The 24,478-nt window shown below is 42.9% G+C and overlaps 2 protein-coding genes across 8 annotated transcripts in view; one reads left to right on the forward strand and one right to left on the reverse strand.

Annotated features, from left to right (window-relative positions):
- On the forward strand, positions 1-18,787 carry AK3 (adenylate kinase 3). Of its 7 annotated transcripts, none has more exons than XM_039566828.1 (6): positions 1-142; positions 1,345-1,617; positions 5,848-5,967; positions 8,810-8,982; positions 10,620-10,738; positions 18,475-18,787. In XM_039566828.1, the coding sequence occupies exons 2-6, from the start codon at positions 1,470-1,472 to the stop codon at positions 18,683-18,685; spliced, it is 771 nt and encodes a 256-aa protein (XP_039422762.1). In that variant the 5' UTR covers positions 1-142; positions 1,345-1,469; the 3' UTR covers positions 18,686-18,787. The 7 variants fall into 7 exon arrangements, with proteins under 7 accessions (XP_039422762.1, XP_039422758.1, XP_039422760.1 ...); XM_039566824.1 differs by lacking the exon at positions 1-142 and adding an exon at positions 717-910; XM_039566826.1 differs by lacking the exons at positions 1-142; positions 18,475-18,787 and adding exons at positions 740-910; positions 12,111-12,469.
- CDC37L1 (cell division cycle 37 like 1) overlaps positions 15,632-24,478 on the reverse strand; it is a 15,860-nt gene continuing 7,013 nt past the window's right edge. The window contains exons 6-7 of the mRNA XM_039566829.1: positions 17,317-17,472; positions 15,632-16,352 (exon numbers count right to left, since the gene is read on the reverse strand). Of these exons, the coding sequence (XP_039422763.1) occupies positions 16,251-16,352; positions 17,317-17,472 (258 nt within the window). The 3' untranslated portion in view covers positions 15,632-16,250. The remainder of the gene's footprint in view (positions 16,353-17,316; positions 17,473-24,478) is intronic.

The raw sequence follows: 24,478 nt of genomic DNA on the forward strand, positions 1-24,478 counted from the left end.
TGTAGCTTCCAACATCCAAATGCCTTTTGTTGCCAAATTTTGTTTAAGACTGTGGTGCTTTGGCAGACTGAGTTGTTGCCTGGGAACACTGCTGGAGCCCTGAATGTTTCACTGTTTCTGACTACTACAATCTGGAATAGAGGTATTACTAGGTTCATTTATGAAGGTTCACATTTCTCAATGTAGTGAACTTTATGCTCATAGAACTCTATGTGCTAAGCCAGTGCCTTCATACTTAATGGTTAAGGTAATTTATTTTGTTGACTGGGGAGTTTTGGGGCTATATTCCCATTTCCTTACTGTTCCAAAGTACCAAACAACCATTTGAATATTTTCTAGTGGCTTTACTTGTCCCAATGTAAAACTATTGAAATGAAACGGGGTTTAAAAACAGGAATCTAAATTTCATTAATGTTTTGGCTGTAGCTCTACTTTCTGCTCACTTTTTCTCTGTGGCCCTTCTGGTACAGTGGTTGAGATGCATCAGCGTCTCCAGAACCTTTAGGAGGAAGGCTCACTTCTCCTTCTGTGGACACGACAGTGAACACTCAGAAAATGGGACAATCTTCTATTTCGGCCAAAACATTGTGTTCTGCTGTAGCTGAGAATCACTGAATCGTATCTGTGGGAAAGGACCTCTGGGTGTTTGGAAGAACAGTACTCAGAACAAGGACAACCTGCAGCCGTTCGCATTCAAGTATCTTAAACAAAACTCAGGCACAGCTCGTTACGAAAGCAGCTGCCTGCTGCCAGGCAGTGAGAGCTTGTTTGTGAGAGATCAGCAAGAGCAGGGCTGCTGCATGGGGGTGGATGAGCTCAGCAAAGTCAGCCACAGCCTCAGGGCACCTGGGCAGGGCAGTGGCAGCAATGGGACGTGTCAGTAGTCAAGCCGTCATCAGGTGACAGCCAGGTAAGGAGCCATGTCCCAGCTCGGTTTGGGAAATAGTTGTGATAGTTCAGGGAGGTGGTGGAGTCACCATTCCTGGGGATATTTAAAAGGTGGACTTGTATCAATTTGTGGCATGATTTAGGGGTGTACTGGCAAAGTTGGATTACGTATTGGGCTCGGTGACGCTCAAGGTCTTTTTCAAACTAAGCGATTCTGTGACTGAGGGGGCGGCAGGGGCTGACGGCTCGGGGAGCAGCCAAAACGGGCCTCCTGGGCAGAGGGGTGTGGGGCAGCTGGTCAGGGCCGGTTTGAACAGTGATGCCTGAACGCGGTCTGATGCGACGTTCTGAGATGCAATTTGCTCTAGTTATCTTTTTATTATCATTATTCATTTATCCCTCCCTCCTCCCGTGCATTTACGTAAAGGATCTTTCCTTCCTGCCTCTGATTGACAGCCGGAGAAGCTGCCACTGCCTTTCCCTGGGAGGACCGGCCGGGGCTCCCCGCCGGTGCGAGGCGGCGCTCCCCGGGAAGGCGGCGCTCCTCCCGCGGCAGGAGGGGCAGGAGCAGCGGGAGCAGCATGGTGGTGCCGCCGCTGCTGCGCGCCGTCATCATGGGGCCGCCGGGCTCCGGGAAAGGCACCGTCTCCGCTCGGATTATCAAGCACTTCGGCATGAAGCACCTCTCCAGCGGCGACCTGCTGAGGGACAACATGCAGAAGAAGACAGGTGGGAATGGGGACGGGGGTGCGGATGTGTGCGTGGCGACGACGACCCCTGTTCCCGTCCCCGCCCCGCGAGAACGGTCCCCACGCAGCCCGGCGGGAGCTCCCGCGGGACACAGCCCCGCTCCGGGGAAGGGACACACGCTCCTGCCCCCAACCCCTCCTTCCCTCCCTTCGCCCTCCAAGAAGAGAGGGCGCTTCTTTGAGGGGGGTTGCTGCTTCCCAGTCCCACCTCTGTGTGCCCCTCCCACGCAGACAGAGGTTGGATATCTTCAGAGAGCTCTTCTGGAGTCCAGAGGCCACTGAAGTGGGCCTCATATCTGCAGCCGTGGATCCTCCACGAGCTGTCACTTGCCAGCCTCTTCAGGAAAAAGGTGAACGGGGTTATCTGGAGTTATCCCGTTATTCGTGTTTTGTTACACCTAATTTTTTCCTTGTCTTGGTGCTTTTTGTAAGCACCCAGTGGTTTTTGTAGGTGTTTCTAGTAGCTCTGATCGTTTCTTATGGTTTTTCCAGCTGGAAGCATCTTAAAAGGGAAAAATACTCATATTTTTTAACAGGCAGGGCAAGAGAAGGGGTTTTGGACAATCAGATCTTTTCAGGTATTCATTTGATGGCTAGAAGTAGAGGCACTTAGAATTGTTAATTGTTAATTCCAAAATTAGGCCTAGTCCTGAGCTGGTAGGCATAACATAGTGGTGCTTTCAAAAAAAACAATGGGGAAAATTTTTAAACTGCATAGCTTAAAAAATTATTATTGTCTTACCAGTTCATATCATGCTTAGGTTTCAGCGTGGTCTGTGCTTACATACAGTGGTGCTTATACTAGGTAAAGATATTAATTATTTTTGCTGTATAGTCCTAGCTTGTCCTCTAGCCTCAGATGAGATGCCACAGTCCCTCTCTCTGGTGGATTTTTGCAATGATGGAAGGTTCCCTTCTGACTTCCACATCTGCTTTTCTATGTGCTGGGGTGAAAAACCTTGTAAGAGCCATCTCAGGCTGCACGTGATGAAGTGAGAGTGTTATTATTTCCAGCAACTTCAAGCTGTAAAGTTCTACATTCACTTGTATCACGGTAGTATTATGCTTAGGTAACTGGCAGTCTTAGTTTTGGAATACTCATAAGCATATTTGAAGGTGAAAATTTATCTCTATTTTGAAATCAATTGTTACATGATTTGCATCTGTCTTCACAGAAATTCTGTTTACTCAGTAAGGATAATGACTTTGGTACAGTGACTGACTTTACTGTAGTTGATATCCATAAGTTAAGAATTTGCTACGAGCACACCTGCACAGACATATCTGATCATATTCATGCTATTTCTATTTGGTTGCACAATCATAAGTTTTTATTTGCAGGGGGTCACAAAACTTCCGTTATGAACTTTCAGTGTAGGACCTAGTGGACAGCCATTCCAAAAAATGAAGGAAATATGTTATTTTACCAAGTGCTTTGAGGTTTTCAATGTTTGCTAAATACTTTAGGTTTTGTGCAAGACCATAGAGCACCAGAACCAAGCTGAAGGTTGTGTGAGAAGAGGAAATTGCAAGTGGAAATATCATACTGCTTGAATTGAGAAAGGAGCCTGAAGTGATGGAGAGAGAAGTGATTACACAAAGAATTCTAGGTGGGTTGGATAGATGAAAGACTGTGAAGGAGAGCAAAGGTGTGAAATGGAAGTTTAGCAGCCACATTAAAATGCAGACTATGAGGAAAGAAGTCAGTGGATGGTTTAGAGGTGAAGTTTGCTCTAAATTAGCTAGAGCAGAATTTACCAGAATCTCCTATAGAGTTTCTTGCTCAAGTAAACCCAGATGAAACTATTGCAATTTCATTGAAAATCAGTCACTAGTTGCAGAAATGTTTTCCAGAGGGTTGAGATGATGTATGAGGTAGCAGGACGAGGTAGTACACTGGAAACAGGAGAACAACTGAGAGGAAACTCAGAGAGCCTTGATAAGTTCAGTCAAGGCAAAGATTCACGAGTTTTGATCACAATAGAAGTGTCCTGCAATTTCCAAGTCTTTGGGAAATGTGTTACACTAAGATGGGCAGTTAAAGCCCTTGGAAAATTAGATATGGTTAATAGTAGTTATACAGTGCAAATTTTGCATTTGCTGTCTTGTGAAAATGTTGAAAAGTCCTGTTGAAAATTTGCAGTTATTATCATGTTCTACGGGAGAGTGGAGAGTCTGTGACCACCTCTCTAATGCTAAGGTAATTATTGTCTGATTATGGCTAGAGCTTATTTGCTGTAATATGGTTAGAATGTGCCAATCTTCAGTAAAACCATAGAACATGGATACCTGTCATCACCTGGAAAGGAAAGAAATCTGTATTACCTGTAATTCTGAAGACTACCATGCCCGTGGTGGTTTCAGACCCAACCTGAAAAAATCCAGAACTAAATAAAACCTACACAAAACCCCATGAAATCCCACTCCCAACAGCAGGGGTGAAAAAAAGTTATGGTCTAGTATACCAGCCTTTTGTCCTTATATATGACTATTTGGGTACAGTTGTGCCTATTTTTTTCCTTCTGCAATTGTGACTTTCTAACTGACCTGAGTTCTGCAGAGAGGGCCAAAAGTCAGCATTTTTCAAGCTCTGCTGGTCTAAAAATAGTTTGCCATGTTCTAAACCTCTCTGAGCCCAGAAACCCATGAATCTTTCCAAAGAAAGTTAGAATCGTTCCCTGTGAACCTTGCCTGGTGCAGGTTTTTAGATCATTGTGGCTAGAGCAACATAAATCAGTAGCAGAGCCAAGCATCAAGTACACATTAAACTATCTAGATGTGATTTATTCCTCCTCCCAACCTACTTTTGCAGGGTACATGGTTCAAAGCACAGTTGAATAATAGAAGAGGTATGAAGAAGAGAGGTAGCGAGAAGAAGAGACACCTTGTAACCAGGCAGATGGTCACCTTCTTTCCAGTTTGTGATGTGCTGGAGGACTCAGACACCACTGACTGACTCTTTTCCACATAGTGAGCATTATTTGAAGTCTGGCCAAGGTGCATAGTGCCTATTTCTAAATGGTCTTTGTACTTTTCAAAGCCTGACTACAGACGTGAACAGGCAGCAAGGGGAAATTGCTCCTTTAGTGCTTTTTTTTTTCCTCATCACCAAAGCTATTGTTTGAGGACGAGTATTGCTTTTCAGTTGCCTCATCTGAGGAAGGGCCTCTGTCCTGTTGCACATTCAGTGCACTGAGTGATGGGACTGACATTTGTCATTGCTTTCTGCTGAAAGTGGTCATATCTTGTGTGGATGTGCCAGCCCACCCCATTTTCTCTTCTGTTTAGTTTTCTGTAACTAGATCTGAACTGACTGCAAGTAAAGGCTTCTGCAGATTCACAACGAAACCAGTCTAGCTGCTCTTCTGGGTGACTTAACATAACTGGGTAATTGTTTTATAAATGGAAGATACGGAAACTTTGTTCCTAGGACATAACCCAGGCAACTGAATTTCTTCCGGGCTATACCCATGATTTGGGTGAACTACAGCACGCTACTGCCTGCCATATAGTAGTGTTGCGTGATATCTGGAACTATGATGCATAGATGGAATTTTTCTGAGCCAGTCGGATAAAGGACTGGTACGAAAGGTTAGGCAGTTCAATGGGAAAATACTAGTGTCTGTGTGTTCCCATAAATAGTGTACAATATCTATAAACATCCTCTTGTAACTCTAGTAATCATAAAAATACATATCTGGCAAGTATGCCCCACTGCAGACTGCTTTCTTAAATGCCAAAGGCATTTATCTTTGTAATGAAGCCTAAGCATAAGTTAGAAACTAGCCACTAAGCTGAGAAAATAACTTTCTTTTCAGAAGTCTGAGGGCTGATATCTTAATCAATTTCTATTCTCTATATTTCCTATTTTGAAGATTCGTGCCTAATGGCCTCTCCTCATTTTAGTTTTTGGAACTTAATATTATGAATACATACTAGTAAACTTACTCAGAGGATGTGAGGATAGAGGTGTGGTTTGTCCTGTTACGGTCTGTGAAACTATAGATGGATCAAATTAATCTGATAAATATTTGCATGGTCAGATCCTAGCTGATTGTCCATTTTTTTAAGACAGGCAAGCACGCTGTCTGTCTTCTTTACAACTTCTCTGTGTCATCCTGATCAAAACAACTTTTTTGCAGGCTTGTGGGATTTTTTTCACTTGCTGGGGGTCAGAGATAGTGTAATGCAACTTCTCTTACTTTCGCAGAAGTTGGAATCCTTGCCAAGTCCTACATTGATCAAGGGCAGCTTATTCCAGATGACATCATGACACAACTAATGCTGAATGAGCTAAAAGGTCTAGACCGGTACAACTGGTTATTGGATGGTAAGTTAGCATGCTGGATGTCACTACATGTGGAGAGAAAATCTGCTCTGGAAGACGAACTGCTTTGGTTGCTTGCTGCCAGCTTGTTGTAAAACTTTCAGCAGATAGTCTGCCCCAGTTTCTTTGGCTGAAATATACTTTGGGTGCATCCTGCCTTCAGAACATTACAGGGATATTTAACTCATGTTGAAAAGGATAGTTCAACACCTCAGTAAAATTTCTGGCAATTCTGGTATTTTTTATGATAATTTATATGGTATTTCCCCTTTGAAATATGCATTGAGAAGTTTCTTTTTTAAAGACTTTTCTTATTAAAGTCCTTAGGAAACGGAAAATTTTTGAAGGATGGGGCTTTGGAATTATTTAAATAGGAAGGTAGGCATGTGATGCAGTAACAGGGTAAGTATGGAAAAGTACTGTAGCAGTGTGGAGTGTAATAAAAACCATTGCTCAAATGCCCTAAAAGGTGTCCTTCATTTGCTGTTTGATTCTGTTCTCCAGAGTGAACTGTTTCACAGTTCTGCAGTGTAAGATCATTGTTTCAGCATTCACAGTTAGAGAGAAAATGCCATTTGCTGCTGTCTTCTTGAACTGGATGGCTCTTGTTATTCCAGCCCATGGGACTACAGTTGGATGCATACCACAGAAATAGCGTCTAGGCTGGATGCGTGTTTCATCAGACTCTAGTCCCAACCTGTCTCAGTAGTTAAAACTAGAAAGTTATTGGTGAGGCATTTTTATTTAGAGGGAGTGAAAAGTCCACAGTGATCTCTGTCCCTTAGTGCTTTATTATAGTTGCTCCTACATAGAGTGATCTGTTCTGGTGGCTTTCGTCACAGTTGGGTCCCTCCCTGAGATAAAGGCTTCATTCCCACAGTGAACAGCACAATGAAACCTAAACAATAAAGCAACAAACTGCAGATACTGGGTTTTTTTTCTTTAGTTCCAGGTCCAACTTACACATAGTTCCAGTCTTATGGATCTGGATGTGCAGCAGTACAGCTGTGCCCACTGGCACCTCTCAGCAGGATGATTGTGTTGAGACCATACGAGAATAGATCAATTTCTGTTGCATGTTAACATGCTCCTGCCTTTAAACTTTTGGAGCAGAAATTTTGTCTGCATCAGCATTTGTAATGAGACGCAGTGAATTGCACTGGGGATAGCTCTGGCATAATGGACTTTGCAGGAACAACACTGTTCTGTTGAAATATGTTAACCTGAAATCTTTTGTTTGGTAACTGCAATGCAGAACAAATAGATGGGGTCAGCTAGCTCAATTCTGAACTGCTTGTATGTTCACTTAGCCAAATACCTGTTTACTGCCTTAAGATAGGTTGGTGGCTTCTAGAGTCATAGCAGACATAGCAGTCTTAGCTGTATGTGTCTGTGGGTATAATCTATTTAGATTTATGTGCTGTATAATTTAGGGCACTTTTCTCTGTGTTCCTGGAATTTTCATAATTCAACACATCTTGCAGATCTTTTTCTGTATTGAGAAAACACTGTATGTAGAAAATGCTGGTTCAATTTCAATGAAATGCTTTTGTAAAGACACTTCAATTCGTTGAGGAATTTTCTCATTATTCAGTCCCAAAGCAAACTCATTTTGCAGCTGCATAACTTAGAAGTGTGGTGGCTGCTAATAGTAAGAAAGAATTGCAGTTCTTGAATAGCAAGCGTGGTGGCTTGCTAATAGTAACAGTGTTCAAAAGCAGTGTTGAAGACCTGCCTCCTCCTCTGCTCTTAACATTTAGAAGCACTTCCATGAGATAATGTGAATGTGTGAGAAATAGGATGAGGGCAGCTCATGACTGTGATGCAAACCAGGTGCAAGAGACTTAACGCACAAGCAAGCACTTGGTCTGAGTTTATTAACTGTCTTTTTTTAACACTTTTCCTTACTCATGCAATGGACAGATCAACCAATGTTATGCAAGTGTTTTTTAAGTTTGTACATATTGGTACTTGCCTTTATGCAGAAGTTTACTTGTACAGCATGATGCAAATTACAAGCTACTGAAGAACATTGAAACTATGCTAGAGCTTTCTGAGGAGAGGCATTGCTCCAGTGAATATAGGATGCAATAGCATGTTCTGCAGGAGCTTTGACCGCTGAAGGTCTTGTGCTCAATTTTTCATTTTAAATTCTTTGTGGAGACTTTGGCTTTCTTGTTTTGTTCCCACTACACCCCTCCTAAGTTCAAGCCATAGAGTAGGGAGCCACAGAGTTCATGGGGCAAAATGCAGCATCTTTAAAGTGAAGAGACAGGTTCCTAATCAGCCTGAGTATTCTCACAGTCATCATATCTGAGAACAGTTTGATATACTAAAACTTTTAGAACCCTTCTAAGTCCTGGACTGCCTCTGGTAAATACATTTTGTTTACTGTGACTGAATAGAAGGGGTTTGTAATGGCCACCACCTTAACCCAGACCCACACAGCTATGAAAGTAAGAGACGTCACAAATGTTTCTAGGTTGTTCAGACTTCTGAGTGAAACTTTTCACTGGAGCCTTTATTATTCTAAATGTGTACACAGCGCTTTTATGCATATTCATATGGTACATATGAATATGGGGTCTTTCTGCAATTATTGTTGCACTTTTGTGAAGATGATTAACTGAAATGAAGAAATGAAAGCTGGGAGACATTTAACAACTTTAAATGCCATGACACACTGAAAAATATTGGAAAATCTGATGTCTCTTCAGTCTTTATACAATATGACAATGATTCTGGGGGTTTTTTTTCTAACAATTATTTTCTCTAATGACTCAACCAAGTAATTTTTGCTATAACTCTCCTTTTGGAATTTTATGAAGTTGTTTCTTTTAAAAAGGTTTCCCCAGAACAGTTGCTCAGGCAGAAGCCCTTGACAAAGAATGTCACATAGATACTGTGATTGACCTAGATGTGCCATTTGAGACCATAAAGTGTCGGCTCACAGCACGCTGGATCCACCCTGCCAGTGGCAGAGTCTACAATCTTGAATTCAGTCCTCCCAAAGTGCAGGTAAGCAATATGCATTGGTGTTGGCACTAAAAAAGTGCTGCTTTGCTTTTGCTAGCTGCAGTAAAATACTGTTTCAGCAGCTCAGAAGGAAAAGGCTCATTTTGTTTCTTGGGAGCACAGAATCTTTCTGATAACATGCTGCTGGTAAGAGGGTAGTGACCTGGTAGAACCTCAAGCTGGTGGACAACATATTTGTCCCCTGCAGAGCAGAATGCCATGGTGTTTTGTAAGCTCTTGTTAAAGCTGTTCACTCATCTGGAATACTGTCTGCATTGCACACTGGCACAGGATCTGGGTATGGTCTAAGCCTGTTTGCAGCCTGTACAGTCCAAATTGTAGCTTTTTTTTCCCTCCTCTAGAGGAGTCATGCTTTATATATAGGAAACACCAAATCATCAGTCAGAGGAATCCACTGAATGCTTTTCCTGTGTTTATATTTAACCAGGATGGATAGTTTCAAGGGAAGAGCTGCTGTACTGCAAAACTTGATGTAGAAACCTTCAAGTCAGGGAAGGTTTTCAACAGATTTAACAGCTTATGGCTTGAGATCTCCTAAAGAGGAATTTGAAGATAAAGACTGTACATTGTTACCTTAATTTTTTTTAAGAACAAGAACTTGCTTTAGTGCAACTCAGCTTAAACTGGATTTCATCTTTAAGTCCAAATAACTTAGCGGTTGTGGCATCGCATTTCACCTGGAAGCTCTATTAAGTAACATTAGAAGCACAGCAGGCCCTGTAGTTTTTGGATTTCAGTGTTGCAGGAAAAGAGGCGAATATTGAAATACCAGGTAAGCACTCGAAGTGCGCAACTGAAAAATTGTCTTTGTTTTGTTTAAAACAAAGTGTTTTAAAACATGGTTATTTTCAATTGTGGAAGAGCACAGGCAAGATGGAACGAAGAATTATCAGACTTATCAAAGAGTAGGCTTCAGCTGCCAGAGCTTTGCTACTGGGAACTGCTTTATCTTTCACTAATTAGCAGGCTTACCACAACACAGTGGACTGCAATATTTAAGTGAAAACATGAAATAGAGCTAAACAGGTGAAATATGGTTGTCTCTTTTGTCTTAATAGACCTGCAAAATATTTACTTAGTAGGAACAAAAGTTCACACATTAGGTCCCTACCTCTGTAGGGAAAGCTCAAGCTGACTCTTACGCAATTTTTTTGTACAGCTGTTGCTAAATGATAACTCTTCCATTTCGCAACTTAAAATCAAAGGCCATTAACTCCTTTGCCCATTTTAGTATTGTCAAATGAAGGTCCAGTTGGTCTCTTATCGCCTGTTACACAGGAATGTGTTGCCAACAATATTGTTTTCCCTTGTACATGAGGGTTTTTTCTACATATTCCCCATATTCTACAAATGCTCCAGAGGACAAATTAGTCACATTACTTATGATCTAATGGTCATTGGCAATATTGAGAAAATATTTTTAACTACAGACTGTTTTACCGGAAAGTCAAGAACTTACATTCAAGATAAGAACACAGGTAGGAGCCTATCTCTTTATAAGCAGAAATCTACACCCTGATTAAGTGGAAATTGATCATAATTTAAATAGAAAATCACACAAAACATGCTTAAACAGAAGTAAGAAATACACTCCAGTGTTTGTTTTTAACCATGATTAGGGCATTGATGACATTACTGGGGAGCCACTTGTTCAGCGCGATGATGACAAGCCAGAGACTGTCAGCAAGAGGCTGCAGGCTTATGATGCACAAACAAAACCTGTTCTAGAATATTATCGGTAAGTAGTAAAATCTGTTCTTCCACATTCTAAAATATTACTGTGCATTAGCACAGTGAGGAACAGATCTCTCCAGTTACAGAATATATTATACCACAACAGTGAGCATGGTGTGAGTAGCTGTGTAGCTTTCATTAACTCAGTAAGAAATCAGCTCAGTAGAATGAGTATGGTTTTCCACCATTACGAGACCTTCTGGACCCTGTGTGGTAAAATAGCCTGTTACTGCAGCCAGCCATATTTAGCTTTATAAAAAATGCTATGCATTGTTCAATACATCATAGCACTGTTCTGACCAACAACAGCTCTGGTGGGAAGGTAACAGAGACAGTTCCTTTTTTTTGGCAAGAATTTACAGTATTTTGTTTTCTGGATGTGTAAGTAGAAGCCCTACTAACAAGTGCAAGGGGTCAAGAAGTGATACACAAATGGAGAAGCTGTAAATGAGGATTTAAATGTGGCTGTTCTAAGAACAGGACTGTGATTGGACCCAGCTAGCAAGACTCTTCAGGAATAAGCAGCTAATTCAGAATTATCATTTGCATTGTGGAGTGACAACAAATTACTAGTTTTTTTAAGACTCAAAATTATACACCATGGTTCTCTTAAGGCAAAGCTGCAAGTATCACACTGCTAATATACAGATATTAGTAGGTCACCATGTAGAGCTTTAATTTTACCTTGCCTAGACAAAGAAATCAGACTCTGACAATCAATGAAGTGACCACCCTTTCTGTATTTCCATATTCACCACTCTTCATTGTATTCTTCCAGGACTGTTGAGCAGAAAACTAGAAGCTCCATCTTTGGTGTGGTCAGGTTTTAAAGAAGTTTTTCTAGATTGACAACAATATTCTTAATTTTGTTAGATTTCTGAGGTGAAAATGCCTCAGAGCACCACAGCAAGATAGAGGCCTAAGCTGCTGTTATTACTGATAATAACATACTTGACAGAAAAAACAAGCTCCTACAACTAATTCAGAATAACTTACATGTGCCTGGTTATCTTGCTTGTCCTGATGCACATTCCTTGATCCATGAGGTGCAACTTTACAACACCTGGGTTAGTCACAGTCATCTGGATGACAGCTGTACACCACGTGCTATGTGATAACATTGCTACTTATCTTTACCCTACTTGTGATTAAGTGCTCTGCAGACAGACATCAGTTTTATGTTCTGATGTGGCCAAGAGCCAGCTGTTTGAGTAACAGAGTAATGAATGTCCAGCCTGCATTTCCAATGCCACAGCCGTTCTTGATGTTACACCACATGCATATTTTCACACTCCTGCCAGGGTAATCTTCAAGTGAGGTGGAGGAACAATCAAACAATTTGACAACTGTAATATTTTCTTCTTTTTCTTCCTTAGGAAAAAAGGGTTATTGAAATCCTTTTCTGGAACAGAAACCAATAAGATCTGGCCACATATCTATGCTTTCCTTCAAACCAGGTTGCCAGATGTGAGCCAGAAAGATGCTGCCATTCCCAGGTGAAAATAGGTCAAACTTCTGCTCACCTGTCATAGCTCACTACTGATTACATGAGACTCAGCAATCAAGAATTTGCCCACGTAGTTACCAGACTCATCAATAATTAAAGTCCAATGTTGTCCTTAACTTACATTATGGTAAAATTTTGTTGCCTGTGGTTATCACTTTAATGCTGTATTTTTTTATATTAAATATACCTAATTTTAAAAATACAATAACTGTCTTTAACAAAACCAGGTACTCTTGTGTCTCTTATTTGGAAAATACATTTGCAAATATTGACTGGTGAAGGAAACACATTTCAGAATACAGCTTAATTAGAAAGCACATAGACTATTTCCTCAGTCAGTAAATTAAGCAATGGTAAGGACATGAAAGCACATTTCTTGAACATGTGCCTAAGCTGGAGCTAGCCAGAAGCTGTGAAGAACCATGACCACTGGTCTGCAAAAAGCCATTTCAGACCAGAGCTGGTGTGTATGGAAATTGACCTTATGGAAGAGTTACCTTCTTATATGTTTGCTTGCACAGATGTGAGTTGATTTTGCTCACCTTAAATTACACTTAGTACCAGGGAAAATTACCTAAACAAGTATGTTTATACTTTGCCCTCAGAGCAACTATCTTGCAGGCATGGAAACAGAGTTTCAATGATGTGTAACATGTTTGGTAAAGCCTCTGTCTTTGTGTGACCCTGAAAGACTTTATCAGGAAAAAGACAGCAGATAACAGATTAAGTGTAATCTAGTAAACCTGTAGCTAGATGATCTTGACCAGCGAATGTGTCTTCTCTACTATCTTTGAAAACAAGTGCTCACTGATGCCAGTGCCAGGACTTCCAGTGGTCAAAATATTAACATTGGCATATTCCTGTAGCAATTTTTATTGTAGCAATTGGACTGTTTTTCATGAGATTCTTGTCTTTGACCAGCTCTTGTGTTTATTCATTAGATAACTGGAAAGACAAACTTCCACAGTCCACACTTTTTAACAGCCCAGGTACTGCAGCCATTGCTATTTTTCAGTGAATTCACCCAGCCTTTTTTTAATGTTCATCAGATTGGGAATTTTAAGAGTCAGCAAAACCTGAGGAACAAACAACTACGTCTAGATAATGTCTGAAGTAGCTGTGTCCTAGTAATGCAGATTTCAATCTTCTTTAGCAGTGACTGTCAACAGCTACAGAGCTGGGGTGTTGACACACCTTGGACTGCATGTGCACACCCAGTTTTAGCATTATGAATACTGAGACACATTTGAGTCTAAAAAAGAGATGGTCTCTGGAGAATTTACTGTAAAGTTTTCCCATTGCTATAAATGAACAATATGAGCAGCAGCTATCACTACAGCCGGTCTTCCTTTCATCTAAAGAAACCTTGCCAAGAAGGCTGGCCACTTCTACTGTCCTCTTGAGGAAATGTTTATATATTACAGTGAGAAACCCTGACTTGCTGCTTGTATTTTTGCATTTTGATTTCAATAAAAAACAGTGAAATTATTTTTTTTTTGCCAGCATACATAAATTTCAGTGAGCCAGAAGGAGCAGGGGGAGGGAATCTCATTATTTCACACCTGCACCATCCAGTTTTATCCCCTTAGAAACTTAAAAAATAACTTCTACTGTATAACAGTTGCTAGATCAATGGCTCTACCGCTAAGGGTAGCAGTTGCAAGTCACTGTACTACATTTCCCTAAATACCCTTGCATACAACATTCAGTTAAAAAACAACCTGAAGTTACTAGTTTTCCTTTAAGTTTCCCTTAATAGTTAACTATTAAAGAGAAGGCAGTGTTTACTTATCCTTTCTGGAGTATTTGTCAAACTTAACCAGATTCAGTAGAAATTTGTGATTTTTATCTCCACTTTGCTTGTGGGACAGAAGTGCTCCTTGCTCTCTTCAGTCTGTCTGCAAAAGGCGGCTAGAGAGCAGAAGTCATGTGAAAAACTACTTCTGAGTGGATCTGCTATTGTGTTGGTACTAATACTCTGGTACATTCTCCAGACTTAGACTTTTCCATATCTTGGCTGTAGGCAAAGCTGAAAATTACTGGATTCTATTTCACAGAATCATAGAATCATTACGGTTGGAAAAAACTTCCAAAATCATTGAGTTCAAACTCTGACCATCACCACCCTGTCAAATAACCCACAGCACTAGGTGCCATGTCCAGTCATTTCTTAAACACTTCCAGGGATGGTTACTCCACCACCTCCATGGGCAGCCCATTTCCAAAGCCTGACAATCCTTTCAGTGAAGAAAGACCTCCTGATGTCCAACCTGAACCTCCCCTGGCACAGCATGAGGCCATTTCCTCTTGTCCTGTCACTTGTTGTCTGGGAGAAGAGGCCAACCCCCACCTGGCTCCACCTTCCTTTCAGACAGCTGTAGAGAGTGATAAGGTCCCCCTGAGCCTCTTTTTCTCCAAGCTAAACAACCCCAGCTCCCCCAGTCACTCCTCACAGGACTTGTGCTCCAGACCCTTTCCCAGCTCCACTGCCCTTCTTAGACATGCTCCTCCAGCACCTCCATGTCCTTCTTGGAGTAAAAGGCCCAGAACTGAACACAGGATTAGAGTTGTGGCCTCACCAGTGCTGAGTACAGGGGGACAATCCCTGCCCTGGTCCTGCTGGCCACACTGTTGCTGATCCAGGCCAGGATGCCATTGGCCTTCTTGGCCACCTGGGCACACCCTGGCTCATGTTCAGCTGCTGGCACCAGCACCCCCAGGTCCTTTTCCTGTGGGCAGCTTTGCAGCCACTCTGCCCCAGCCTGTGGCACTGCCTGGGGTTGTTTTGCCTGAACTAAAAACTGGAGTAGGCTGTCATCACTGAACTTTTGAAATCAGTATGCCTTCTAGACCTTAGGTAAAATCAGAACATTTCAGTAAAGGCTGGAGAGTGTTTACTGATACCATTATCTGAGGCATAAGCTGTCTTCACTACTCTTCCCATTGCAGTATACATTTTTATAGACAGACCTGCTGTAACAGCAGCAAGATAGAAAAGCACAATAGAGTTTTGGAGTGCAAGGTTCTGTGGAAGGCCTTGTCTAGAAAAAGTATTTGGATTTCCAGCTTCTCAAACAAGAAGCTTTTAATGGTTTTCCACTTTGCTTGAGTTGACCATGTCAAAACCCCACTTTGGTTTAGTAGCACATGAAGTACCTTTCAAACACTGCATGACACCTCACCCTATATGACCTGTGACAAAGCTTTTTGTTTAAACTGTTAAACTTTTTGTTTAACCCTTGTACCTCAAGTTCCCTTCATCAATTACTTCTACCACAAGATTTGGTTTTAAAAGAAGAATCTGAAGTCAGCCAGATGAGCAAGAAGAGAGTCTGACTCTCAGAAATCATACAACCCAGCACTCATTTGTAAACAAGTGTTGCTTATGTCTTAGGATTAAACCAAGTTATGTTTAATGAAAGTACAATATAACATTTAAATCCCCTTAGTAGAGGTAGAAAGCCAGTGTTTTAATCTAATCCATTCAGATCAGAAATACTGATACCAGATACTGATTTATTGCTATTAGTGATAACCAAATTTGAGAGCTTATACTGTCAGCAAGGTAGCATGAATACAGTTGCAATCTCCAATATTCAGAGTAAAACATATCCACATCTGTAGTAAGACAATAGCAGATTCTAACAAGAATCTGCTGCTTCTTGTAAACATTGTATTTGTGCAGATGTTTAATTTCCAAAATCATGAAAGGCAAGGTTAGTAGCAGAAAACACATCCAGTTTCACATTCGGCAATGTAAGAACCCTGCTCTTCAAGGACAACTAAAAACCTAGCAGCACATTTCAAACAATATTACAAGTTTTTCTTAATTACTCACCCTTCAAAGTCCCTCCCCCCCAAAACGAAATAAAAACAACAAAAATCTGACACAAAAAAATAAAGTGCAGTACCCAGAAAAATAAGTGTCAAGAAAATAGCCATGTTTGTTTCTTTGGGAAAAAAAACCAAAGGGGAAATAAAAGAGTACTTGGCCTCAGGCTTAAAAGTACTATAATGTGTCCATCATTTTGGATTCTTCTTCATCTCTTTGTATCACAGAGTTAAAACTGCAGACATCCGTGTTTATGGAACCTTGTAGATCTCCTGTGTTCTGCAACAGATGAAAAATCGACAGTTTAATGCTCCGTAACTGTACACGTGGAGGGAGAAACAAGAGTGAGAGAGAAACAGAGAAGACTGTTTGCATTGTCCATCTTATGATGAGACAAATTCGCAAGAGAAAGGAAATAAGGTCTGAAAACATCATCAACCAGTATTACATCACTGTTTCAAGAATTTTTAAGATTTGCTAGCATAGCTTGTATTTGGTCCTAATATTTCTAGTACCTAACTGCACATTTACACAAAATTCAGCTGTTTGATCTTACCTCTGAGAGGTACTTTAATCAAATTATTTCAAACAAGTACTTTCAATTGTGATTCCTTTCCTAACACATATTTTTTGACAATCTTTTAAGTTGTTTCTTCATTCCAGAATGTGGCCATAACTGGAACTGTAAAAAACACCTAAGTATGTTCAGTTTCCTTTCATCATGAAGGGAGACTTTCCTTAGGCTTGACTTCTCTTGCCCAGAGAAGTTGTGGTGTGCCAGGCAGTGTTCAAGGCCAGGGTGGATAGGGCTGTGAGCAGTCTGGTCTATGAAAGGCGTCCCTGCCATGGCAGGGGGTTTGGAATTAGACGATCTTTAAAGGCCCCTCCAACTCAAACCATTCTATGATTCTGTGACTTACTTGACTGATCCCATGCTCGTGGTGATGACTGGGAATACAGTTCTAGGATCTGATCCGTTCTGTCATGCAGTGTTTATTTCAGGCATGAAAACGTAAAGGCACTGAACAAATAGATGCTTTTGATCTTATGCTGATGCTGTGTGAATTCCAGCAAGGAAAAAGAAAGCCCATATATGCCTTGTGTATTAATAATACTGCATGATATATCCCAAGTACTAGCAATTCAAGAAATACTCCTCTTTACATCTCAGAAAGGTACAGCTTCTCTAGGCAGGACCTAATCCTGCTTTAGTTAAATTAAACTTTAGAAATAATAAACCTACCTGTAAGAAAGATGTCCACTCTCCCATGCAACCAGGATTAACATTGAGATCATGGAGTAACATAGTTTGAAAGCCATGCGATTGTGACCAGATTCTCACTCTTGTCTTAAATGCCTCAAGTTCATTTTTAAAGGCCTCAAAGTAGCCTTCTCCTGTCTGCAAAGAGAAAAATGAAATATTTGTTCTTCATCCAGATTTACTTTTGAATTGTGAGCATACACAGTGCTGAAAAAAATCCATGCAGTAATGACATGGAATTTTGGGGAATAACAACTGCGAACAACTCAGGAATAATGTCAGTCAATTTAAAATTATATTTCAGGTAGATTTCTTTTTAAGACAACCTGTAGCATTTATATGTATAAGTAAAGTAACTGATTTATCTAAGGACATGTAAAACTAAATCTAATTTTAGCCTTTCATTTATTCCGACTCAGAAGGTATCCTTACAACAGGTGCTTTTTGAAGTCCTTTGGTCAAAAGTAAAGCACAAACTGACTCACATTTTAACTACAATCATTTAAGCACTATTAAGATCCCTTAAACTCTTGAACAACTGAACACAGCCTACAGCAAATCACAGTTTCAGTTTTCCCACCTTTTTCCTGCACAGCTCTGGATTGCCCTATTTCATTAATGAGAAAGGGACACTATTTATATATCCACTCCACTGTAAAGTGCAGATGAAATGGAAAAACTGTGACAATACGTAACTACACTTTGAAAACACATGCAATTAGTCAAAAGTCAGAGCAGTTTAAGCCCAGTCTGTGTTTGCTGTTGTCTGTAACACACCTGCTGTCCCCCTGCTGCAACAAGCAAAATCCACTAAGCCTTCTGTTTTGGGGTGATTTTATGATGCTACTTTATTCCCTAATCATCTGCCTTATGCCCAGAAAATGTCTCTGGTACCTTTAAGATGAACCAGGGGACGGGGCCAGAGCCTGAGAACCCCAGGTGCGGGCTCTATTCGATCTCTCTCTCCAGTGTGGTCAGTGGCTACATTGCCTTTTAGTGAATTAATTTTGACAACTTAGGCAAGAAGCTTCTGGGTTTTTTCTCCTTTCCCCCCCTGCCTCCTCACCCTGGCCTGGTGGCTTTTCACTGGCAAATCCTTTCAGCAAAATTTTTTTTTTTTTTTTCCTCTCTCTGGCCCAGGGAGCCTATGGGTTCACCCCCAGCCAGTCCAAACCCCAGGAAGACCAAGTCAGTGAAAGAAGGGACATTAAACTCCACCAACTTCACCTGCTGCAAGAACACCCATGCCAGAAATCCAACAGGTTCCCAGCTGCTGCGTGAACTGTTTTCTCTCCACTTCCAAGAGACAAAGAAGGGCAGCAGCCAGCTGTGCTGCTCGGCCACATGGTGAGGTGGAGGTGGGGTGTAAGGTTCAATTTTTGTTTTTTTTTTCCTGTGCTTTGTGGGTATCTTGCTTTGCTAATAAACAGTTTTACCTTTTTTTTCACTTTCATCCCCTGGTATCCATTTCTCTCACGGGCAGAAGAAAAGGGAGTTATTGCAGTCCTTTCTCTCTAGAGGCTCATTCCAGGGCATTTTCTCCTGAAATTTGTCTCCAAAACAGAGACAAATTTGGCACCCAATGTAGGGCAAGAGAAAGTGAAAAAATAAAATACATTCTGGTTTGAAACACTTTGTATTAGGGTACAGCAGTCAGTGGTCACCACGCTGCGTGATTTAATAATGTTTCTCTGGAACCTAGGCATGTGTACCTGTCTGCAGAGATGGGGAATTGGGTCCCTGCCATATACCTTTTACAAATCAGGAACACAAATTAGGATTGTCATGTTAATATGCCTGCTGCTAGTGATTTACACAAGTTTAACAGAAATAATGGGAACCACTGAGAACCATTGTCTTTCCGTCCTGGCCTCAGGAACCTTCTTTTGGGGTTTTTTAGTAATTACACCCAGTCTTTTAGGGGAAAAGTGGGGGACAATATTTCCCAGCACTTCGTCTCCTTTTTCCCCTCAGATGTGGCACGTAACCTTTTGAGAATGTTCAGTTTCCCCTGGATGTTGAAGATACCACCCTCCTGTTGCATTATCTTGTAGGTTTCCTCTGTATGGTCTCTGGCTTGTCTAAAATGAGGGCTGAGATTTTTCAGAGTTGTACAGATACCTACCCCAGTTGTGGAAAAGTCTGAGTGGTGTGGGATGTAGGAGGACACAGGCCAAACCCTGAAGGAATTCTCTGACCCAAACTTCCCTCCTGAACAAATTCAGAATCCAGCTGAGTTGGGGAAATATCTGAGAGAGAACTGCAATAGCAACTCTAGTGAGAAGAAACTCACTGCAAGGTGCTAGGTCCTGGCTAACACTTACCGCACACCATAGGGCAGCAGATACAGCCAGAGGGGAAGGAGGATGAATCAGAAGACACCCCAGTCACTCTGGCTGCAGCTAAACCAGACAGGTAGCCTAAGCCAATAGCAATTGCTCCTGTCCAGAAAAGGAAACACAAAGCCAAATCCATTCACCCAGTGGATGATGATGGGCAGCCAGGACCTTCACAGCCACCAGAGGAATCTGAACCAGAAATCATTACTGAGTGTCTGTCCACAGAAAGCCTTTGCACCCCAAGAAAAGCCTTATGAAACAGTATTAAGTTGGATGGTCCGAATCTGGGATGCTGCAGGCGATGGTACAGTTCTGGATGGCACTGAAGCGAGGCATTTGGGGTCCCTGTCATGTGATTTAAGTATTGACCAAGGGATGACAAGGGGCCCTGAAGCTCTCAGTCTCTGGACACGGCTCTTAAGAAGCGTGAAGGAAAGATACCTGTACCAAGTAGATCTCCAGCTGCAGCTAAACCCCTGGAAGGCCATGGAACAAGGGATTCAATGCCTGAGAGAACTGGCAGTGAGAGAGATCATATTCTCAGATGACCAAGCAATTAGGAGCCCTGACATGGTAAAATGCACACCAGTGATGTGGCTGAAACTTGCACAACACGCACCACCAGAATATGTCCCTGCTTTGGCAATGATGATATGGAATGACAGGGATGAGACAGTGAGTCCTATGGTGAGGAGGCTCCAGGCGTATGCAGACACTGTGCATGGCCCAACACAAGCAAGAATTGCAGCTGTGGAAAAGAGTCTGTCAGATCGCATATGGAAAATGGAAAACCAGACTGAGGAGACCCATAAGAAACTCAGAGACAAGATTAAAGAGGGCCTTCTTCATATCTCATCAGACCAGAGGCCCTGCTATCAGAAACAGACATCCCCCAGCTAGGGAGAGAGGATACACCCCCACAAGCTGAGCTGTGGTATTTCTTTTGTGACCATGGGGAATATATAAAAAGGTGGGATGGAAAACCCACTTCTGCCCTGGCAGCATGGGAGTGTGAAGCGAAGGATGGCAATAACCAGAGAGGGAGTTCCACCAGAAGGAAAGTATCTCTAGTTTTGAAAAATATCCAAGGCTAGAGGGGCCCTGCCTCTAGCCAGGTAGAGGCATGGGAGAATCAGGTCTTTTGGACTGTGTGGATTCATTGGCCTGGCACATCAGCACCACAAAAATACGAGGCCTTGGTCGACACTGGTGCACACTGCACCTTGATCCCATAGGGACATGTGGGGGCAGAACCTGTCTCTATTGCTGGGGTGACAGGGGGATTGCAGCAGTTAACCCTGTTGGTGAGCCTGACTGGAAATGAGTGGAAGAAACATCAGATTGTGACTGGCCCAGAGGCCCCGTGTATTCTGGGCATAGACTTCCTCCAAAGCAGATATTTCAAAGACCCGAAGGGACTCAGGTGGGCCTTGGGAACAGCTGCTGTGGAGGCAGAGGGCATTAGGCAATTGAACACCTTGTCTGGGCTGACCGAGAATCCTTCTGCAGTTGGGCTTCTGAAGGGAGAAGAGCAGCGAGTGCCAATTGCCACCTCAACAGTGCACCGCCGGCAGTATTGGACAAATCGAGATGCTGTGATCCCCATCCACAAGATGATCCGCGAGCTGGAGAGCCAAGGGGTGGTCAGCAAGACCCACTCACCCTTCAACAGCCCCATCTGGCCTGTGTGCAAGTCTGACAGGGAATGGAGATTGACTGTGGACTATTGTGCCTTGAATGAAGTGACTGCACCATTGAGCGCTGCCGTGCTGGACATGCTGGAGCTCCAGTACAAGCTGGAGTCCAAAGCAGTGAAGTGGTACGCCACTATTGACATTGCCAATGCATTTTTCTCCATTCCTCTGGCAGCAGAGTGCAGGCCTCAGTTTGCCTTCACCTGGAGGGGTGTGGAGTACACCTGGAATTGACTGTCCCAGGGGTGGAAGCACAGTCCCACCATCTGCCATGGACTGATCCAGGCTGCACTGGAAAAGGGTGAGGCTCCAGAACATCTGCAGTACATTGATGACATCATTGTGTGGGGGAACACAGCATTGCAGGTATTTGAGAAAGGAGAGAGAATAATCCAAATTCTCCTGGAAGCTGGTTTCACCATCAAAAGGAGCAAAGTCAAGGGACCTGCCTGAGAGATCCAGTTCCTGGGAGTAAAGTGGCAAGATGGACTACTACCGCAGGCCTGGTTCCTACGGTATATCACCGTGTCCCGCAGCCATAGGGAGGAGGAGGAGGAGAAGATCCAGCAGGCAGGAATTGTGCAGCAAGATTGATTTATTTAATTATTTTACAAACACTTTTATAGACTTTTTTCTAATAGTCTAATTGGACAAAGGACCAGCCACCCCTTGGGGGTGATTGGCCAAAATCCTAAAACATCCATTATCAAAATATTTTCTACTATACCATAAACTTTTCAAGGTTGCAGGTGGCTTGGTTGTTTACATTCCCTGCTACCTCTTCTGTGAGAGAGAAAAATCTCTCACGGACTTAGAAAATAACAAGAAGTCCTTGCTAACAGCATTTTTGTACCTACAATGGATGACGTCAGATTCCCATTGAGGTCACCAATAAGATCACAGCAATGTCTCCATCGACCAACAAGAAGGAAACACAAGCTTTCCTAGGCGCCATAGGTTTCTGGAGAATGTACATTCCTGAGTACAGCCAGATCGTGAGCCCTCTCTACCTGGTCACCTACAAAAAGAATGATTTCCACTGGGGCCCTGAACAGCAGCAAGCCTTTGCCAAGATCAAGCAGGAAATTGCTCATGCTGTAGCCCTTGGCCCAGTCAGGACAGGATCAGAGGTAAAGACCGTGTTCTACTTTGCAGCTGGGAACAATGGTCTGTCCTGGAGCCTCTGGCAGAAGGAGACTGGGGAGACTCGGGGTCTGGGATTCTGGGAGCTGAAGCTACAGAGGGTCCAAAGCCAACTACACTCCCACAGAGAAGGAAATCCTGGCAGCCCATGAAGGAATCTAAGCTGCCTCAGAAGTAATCAGCACAGAGGCACAACTCCTCCTGGCACCCCGACTACGGTGCTGGGGTAGATGTTTAAAGGAAAGGTTCCCTCTACCCACCATGCCACCAATGCCACATGGAGCAAATGGATTTCTCTTATGACACAGAACGCCTGAATTGGAAACCTGAATCACTCTGGGATTTTGGAAATAATCACAAATTGGCCTGAAGGTGAAAGCTTTGGTCTTACTGATGACGAGGAGCAGGAACAAGTGACACGCGCTGAAGAAGCTCCACCGTACAACCAACTGCCATCAGAAGACACACGCTACGCTCTTTTCACTGACTGTTCTTGTCACATCGTAGGGATGAACCAGAAGTGGAAAGCAGCCGTATGGAGTCCTACACAATGGGTTGCCGAAGCTACCGAAGGAGAAGGTAGATCAAGCCAACTTGCTGAACTCATTCAGTTGGCCCTGGACATTGCTGAGAGAGAGAAGTGGCCAAAGTTCTACCTCTACATTGATTCATGGATGGTAGCCAATGCTCTGTGGGAATGGCTGGAAAGGTGGAAAAAGGCCAACAGGTAGCATAGGGGAAAACCAATCTGGGCTGCTGAGGAGTGGAAAGACATCACTGCCCGAGTAGGAAAGCTAGTTGTGAAAGTCTGCCATGTAGATGACCATGTCCCCAAGAGTAGGGCTGATGGGAACACCAAAACAATGAGCAGGTAGATCAGACTGCGAAGACAGAAGTGTCACAGATAGATTGGAAACACAAAGGAGAGTTATTCCTAGCTCGATGGGCCTGTGATGCCTCAGGTCATCAGGGCAGAGATGCCACCTATAAGTGGGCACAAGACCAAGGGGTGGATCTACCCATGGACAGTATCTCCCAGGTGATCCATGACTGTGAGACATGCGCTGCGATCAAGCAGGCCAAGCAGGTGAAGCCCCTGTGATATGGTGGGCAATGGTCCAAATACAGGTATGGGGAGGCCTGGCAGATTGATTACATCACATTGCCTCAAACCCGCCAAGGCAAGCGCTATGTGCTCACAATGGTAGAAGGCACCACTGGGTGGCTGGAGACCTACCCTGTGCCTCACGCTACTGCCCGGAACACCATCCTGGGCCTGGAAAAGCAAGTCCTTTGGAGGCATGGCACCCCTGAGAGAATTGAATCTGACAATGGGACTCATTTCAAGAACAGCCTTACAAACACCTGGGCTAGGGAACATGGCATTGAGTGGGTGTACCACATCCCTTACTATGCACCAGCAGCTGGGAAAGTAGAGCGGTGCAACAGCCTGCTCAAAACCACCTTGAAGGCACTGGGCAGGGGAACTTTCAAAAACTGGGAGGTGCATTTAGCAAAGGCCATCTGGTTTGTTAACACCCAAGGCTCCACCAACCAAGCAGGCCCTGCCCAATCTGAGCCCCTGTGAGAAGTACATGGAGACAAAGTTCCAGTAGAGCATGTCAGGGGACTTTTGGGCAAAAGTGCTTGGGTCAATTCTGCCTCGAGTACAGACAAACCCATTAGTGGGGCTGTCTTTGCTCAGGGACCTGGGTGCACATGGTGGGTAATGCAGAAGGATGGGGAAACACGTTGTGTACCTCAGGGAGATTTGCTTTTGGGTGAGAACCCCTTGTAATGTTGGAATACCTATGTACCACTGTTTGCTGAATGTGACTGCCACTACTTGTATATAGTTACATGTATATATGTATAGATGTGTGTGCTTAGAATTGGAATGTATTAATTTGGGCATTAAGCTGACGGTATGGAATAAGGGCTTGGGGTGATTCTATGATGCTACTTTAT

The sequence above is a fragment of the Corvus cornix genome, chromosome Z (assembly GCF_000738735.6).
Source record: "Corvus cornix cornix isolate S_Up_H32 chromosome Z, ASM73873v5, whole genome shotgun sequence".
Classification (NCBI taxonomy): Eukaryota; Metazoa; Chordata; class Aves; order Passeriformes; family Corvidae; genus Corvus; species Corvus cornix.

Coding starts and splice junctions, on each gene's coding strand:
- AK3 (XM_039566828.1), top strand. CDS start 1,470: ATGGTGGTGCCGCCGCTGCTGCGCGCCGTCATCATGGGGCCGCCGGGC. Junction 5,968..8,809: donor GTACAACTGGTTATTGGATG/GTAAGTTAGCAT, acceptor TCTTTTAAAAAG/GTTTCCCCAGAACAGTTGCT. Junction 10,739..18,474: donor CCTGTTCTAGAATATTATCG/GTAAGTAGTAAA, acceptor TCTCTGGCCCAG/GGAGCCTATGGGTTCACCCC.